Source organism: Mchenga conophoros, linkage group LG3, assembly GCF_057382185.1.
Source record: "Mchenga conophoros isolate Kocher_MC1m ecotype Shallow Benthic linkage group LG3, M_conophoros_male_GT1.1, whole genome shotgun sequence".
Classification (NCBI taxonomy): Eukaryota; Metazoa; Chordata; class Actinopteri; order Cichliformes; family Cichlidae; genus Mchenga; species Mchenga conophoros.
Genome location: NC_140528.1, coordinates 6,211,691 through 6,216,780, shown reverse-complemented (window position 1 = coordinate 6,216,780; position 5,090 = coordinate 6,211,691). Strand labels below are relative to the sequence as shown.

The 5,090-nt window shown below is 43.3% G+C and overlaps 1 protein-coding gene across 2 annotated transcripts in view; it reads right to left on the bottom strand.

Moving 5' to 3' along the window:
• Positions 1–3,506: 3,506 nt before the first annotated feature.
• LOC146577094 (protein NLRC3-like) overlaps positions 3,507–5,090 on the bottom strand; it is a 222,326-nt gene continuing 220,742 nt past the window's right edge. For both annotated transcript variants that reach the window (XM_085268130.1, XM_085268132.1), the window contains one exon: positions 3,507–5,090. This exon is cut by the window's right edge and continues 4 nt beyond it. In XM_085268130.1, coding sequence (XP_085124256.1) covers positions 4,550–5,090 — 541 coding nt within the window. In that variant the 3' untranslated portion in view covers positions 3,507–4,549.

Genomic DNA, 5,090 nt, shown 5'->3' with positions numbered 1-5,090 from the left:
GACAGTCCAATGACATCACAGCTGTTTCCAGCCCCAGTGTCTCAGGACTGGACACCTTTAAACATGTCGAGGATCAAACAGCGTCCAGCTAAACACACATGAAACTATCAGAGCTGACAATCATTCCAATAACATCTAATGGTTCATGTATGTAGACACAGGACTACAAGGAAATGGCTCTCAGCATCTGGCTGTGGGAACACATGAGTCCCTGTTTGTGTTCAGATTGTGTGCATGTTTTAGACGTGTGTCACATGTAGAAACACAACAATCCCACAATGACACACAGATGTGTTTGACACAGCTGTGCAGCTGTAAGTTGTTTCTAATGATTCATTGAAGCTCTTCTAACATTCTGGAGACGATCAGTACATGAATCTGTTCAACACGACAACAATTTGACTTCAGTGTGAACGTTTGCATTAAATAACCTTCTTCATCCAGCTGACAGCATCTTCATCCTATGATGTGAACAGTTCCTCCTGTTGATGACAAACCTCTGACAGGATCTGCTTGAGGAGCTTTTTCATGTGCAGCTCTCTGAGCTCAGGGCTGAGCTGCTGTTTCATCTTTAAGAGCTGCTGCCTCCTCGCCGGACTTGTTCTCCTCTTCTTCTCCTAATGACACCATTTCTGCTTCATATAAAATTCAATAAAGATGCTGACATGTATCTGTAGCAGCAACATCATTGAATCTAGAACAACTGGAGCCAAACCAGTGGCTCTGCTGGGATCACTGGTGAGCCAACACTTCCTTGTTGATGCAGATTTCAGGGCTTCCTTTTGCTCCTCCGTTATAACTGTTCTCTCTTCTCAACACATGATGACACAAAGGAATCAGCAGTGACAAAGATGATGCTGAAGAGAAGCACACACTTCACACATATAACAGAGCAGTGCAGTTACACACACCTCTGCTCGACATCAGGCCTCAAACAAAGACACAAAACACTAACTTGACTCTAAACAGAAGAAACGAGCAGCTGTTTCTGTTCTGTGCTTATTTATATTTGACACACATGCTTCTCTTTGTGCAAACACACATCGCACTATAAGGGTAACCTCGCACACAATGATTGGACAGCACAGTGATGATGCTGGGAGATCCTATACGCAGCAACACAGAAACACTGAGAACTTTAAACAATGATGGAAAGTGTTATAAATGACTTGTTGGCCTCTGATCTGTCACAAACAGCTGAAACGTGTCTCTCATGAGTCACATGAAGGTTTTTGACAGAAAGGACAAAAAGTAGCTGCAGTCAGTTTGTGTCATTTTTATATTTATTCATCTGGGAGAAAAATCTGAGGGACATTAAAATGTGTTTTCAACAGAGACAAGAACATGAATATAACAGAACAGGTAAATGAACATGTTTCAAGTAAACAGCTGGACTGATCAGGTCCAAACACAGAGTGATAAACTTGTCAAACAGCTGTCATATCTTTATATAGAAGCTCTTTATAAATGCTGCTCACTGCAGTCTGTTTACTAATAATGTCAAAGTGTTAGAAACACAGAAACATCAGAATGGTCTTTGTTCACAGAAACCTGTCTGGGATCCTTTGTTGTTCTTTTGATGCAGAGTTACATTATAAATATAAAGAGTTATTTCAGAGTCTCATCAGTTTTCCTGCATGTCTTTATTTAACACATCAGCAGGGCTGAAGCTCTCATGTTAAACACACACTGATCTATGGACACGTTCATGTGTTTCTAACAGAACCAGGCTGTTATCAGCCTGCACTAACATTATGTCACACACACTGAATGTAACAGTGACAGTTTACATCATCACACAATCAGCTGTGATTGTTTCACTGTCATCAAACGAGTCAACAGGAAGTAGAATCAATAGAAACCAATCATTTACTGACAGCATGTCTGATGGAAATAAGTGCAGATTATGTATGAAGTCTAACTGCACACAGTAACTGTGTTACAATAAGGACTTAACAGCGCCCTCTGCTGGAGTGTTTCAGTACTGCGTTAACTAGAATACACCACCTCCTCCTCACACCACCTGCTACAGCTCTACTCTTCTATGACTACAGTCATCCACAGCACTGATGTGAGGTCACATGGTTCATATGTAAGGAGCACAGCTGACCTCAGGTCAGTTTAATGACTGTGAGCAGCAGCTGTGTTATTGTCACTGTGACAGGGAGACACTCTCAGACACAGCGCTCATGTCAGCTTGTTCTCATGCAGGAGGATCAGGAGCTCCATGTTTGTCTTTCTGTTTGAATCATGATGTGTTTGTGCCATCAGAGTCTGTCATGAGTACTCAGGGTTTCACAGCAACTCTTCTGGATGCTGACGAGGACTCCAACCTCATGTTTCACCTCTCTGAGCTTCTGATGTCTGTGAACACTCGTGTTTCTTCTCTGGGCTCATCTGGACAAAAACACCTTTCTGTGTTTGGCTGCAGCCTCATTCTGACTGACAGGAAGTGTGTTATCCATGAGCTGCACTTCTGTGAGGAAGTTTCCTGCTGTGTTTCCTGTCTGTGGACAAACACGAGTGTTCCAGCTGAGGACTTGGTTCCTTCCACCTGTCCATACAGGACATCACGCTGTCTGCAGCTCTGTAAATGCAGCTCCAGGTCCTTCCACGTGCTGCTCTGTATTTGTGCAGTTTGTAGTGTGTCCTGGGAAACGTAGCACACATGGTGTTCTTCTGCTGTTTCCTCCTTTCACTGAGTGTGAAACACTGACGCTGTGCTGTTGTTCACAGAGGGGAGCTGATTCTAGCTGCAGCTGGACTCTGTCATCTAACTGAATGTGTTGGTGCTGATCACGGGGCTCTGAGGGGGGAGCAGCAGGAGGACTCTGGATGCTGACGTCAGTGTATCTGTGGAAGCTCCCACAGCGTGTCTGTCATTCAATATTGTGCTGTATATTGTATCTATGCAAAGATGAACAGACTGTGTGTTCACTGGTCTCTGTGCTGCAGCTCTGATGTCATCATCACTCCCTCCTCCACCCTCAGCAGTCCCAGCATGCTGCTGTGGTGCACCCCACCCTCACTCTACACCTGAGCCACAGACCACACCCTCCACCTCAATATACACCACAGTTTTCTCTGCTGTGGAAATGAGATCAGGAGGAAATCATCATTATTATTATTTAATAAACGCTCACATTAATGTGGGCTTATTTGTTTCATATTAGAAACATTAGTTGAGTGTTTTTAGTATAAAATGGTCAAAGTCCCTCTTTTTGCTCCTCCCCTCACCTGTGGATGGACGCTGCTGTTACCGTGGTGACAGCTTGGATGTGTTTCAGTCCTGCCTGGTTATCACTGCAGGAATCTTTCACATTTATTACAGGTAATAACTCTGATTTTTCTGTGTATTATGAACCAAATGTATCCTGATACACACAGAGATGGATGAGCAGAGGTTTTTTTGCAGTTTATGTAGTTACTATGGACTTAATGCATACATATTATTAAAATTAGGGCTATAACAGTTGTATTGATGTATAGCAACTTGAAATGCTCCCACAAATGGCTCCACAGCATGTAAAAATATAACAAAAGCTCTGGCGGACTTGGTTCTGTGGTCAGTCTTAAAGGGTGAAGTTAAACTCTGTAATCTTCACTGTGTCACAGAGTTCAGTGAGTCCCGTTATTCACAGTATCAATCAGATCATCAGAGAACAGCTGATCAGCAATCAGTGGTGCCAACAGCGCCTCCTGTGGTGAGAGGATGCAATAATGCAATGTAGCATTTTTCCACTCAACACTTGCAGTCATGGAAACTGTCTGTTGGATCTGTGTGACGTTGCTTTCTTGGTTAGAGTTCCTCACAAATGTCCAGATGATTCTTCTAATGAGGCGTCGACCATGTTTGCAGCTCTTTGGAAGAAAACGTCGCCCTTTGCCATCCTTACTTTTCTTTGACTTCTTCAAATGCAGCTGAACTCCAGCTGGTATTTTCTTGGACTTTGCAGCTGTTTCTGGTCATCAGTTCATTCCTGCAAACCTCTGAAGCTGAACAACAATGATGCTGCATTGCTGGCTGATCCCAAAAGGTTGATTCTGTTCATCTGGACGTTTTCAGAAACGTTTGCTCACTGATCAGGTGACTTCTTCAGTCTCAGCTGACTGCAGCTTTACAAGCTTACAAACAGCACATTTGCACAATGACTGAAAGCAGCAGCACCTGATATATATGATACTAATATAATACATATACATATATAATCCATACTAATGATGAAGGAACTGAGCTCACAGTCCATTGTTCATTCAGTGAACTACTCAGTTTATTTTGGGCCTCAGAAATGCTCACTCTGTTTGTACATCACTGTCAGCAATAGACTCATTCTGCTGTGTGGACAGGAACACATGTGACATCACTTCCTGTTTGTTTGTGACTGAAGAAGTTTACAAGGAATCATTTAGAAGAGTTTCAAACATCAACTGATTGAATCCATGAATGTGAAAACGTGTTTGTGAGTGAAAGAGACAGACATGTACAGACTGAACTATCTGTTCAACAGTCAGAGTGTTTCTGTAACAGGAGACACTCTTTACACTCCACTCAGCACAGGGACACTGAGCAACCAGGAGACAAGGAACTAAACCTAAACCCAGGATAAAGAGTTTGAGTGAATGTGGTGTTGAAGGTGTGGAGGTGGATCAGAGTGTCAGAGGAGACTCTGTAGAAGGACAGAGTGCCAGCAGGACAGTCCCCATACACTGCTGCTCTGTTAGAGACAGAGGAGGAGGAGGAGGAGGAGGAGATGGATGTTCGACTGTTATTGTGAGAGACATAACGAGGACCATCATCAGAGCAGAACAGACTCCAGGACTGATCATTGCATCCAAACCAACAGTCATCACTGACTCCTTTCCTTCTGATGCTTCTGTAACTCACTGATATAAAAACGTCTCCTCTCCACTCGACCTCCCAGTAACAGCGACCAGTCAGACCATTTCTACACAGCAGCTGAGGACAAACATCAAATCTGTCTGGATGATCAGGATATGACTGAACCTCCTTCACATGTGTCACCTTCCTGTTGTTGTCAGACAGTTGGAGCTTTGTGTTCATTGTGTTTGTGTCGATTGTGAGTTGACAG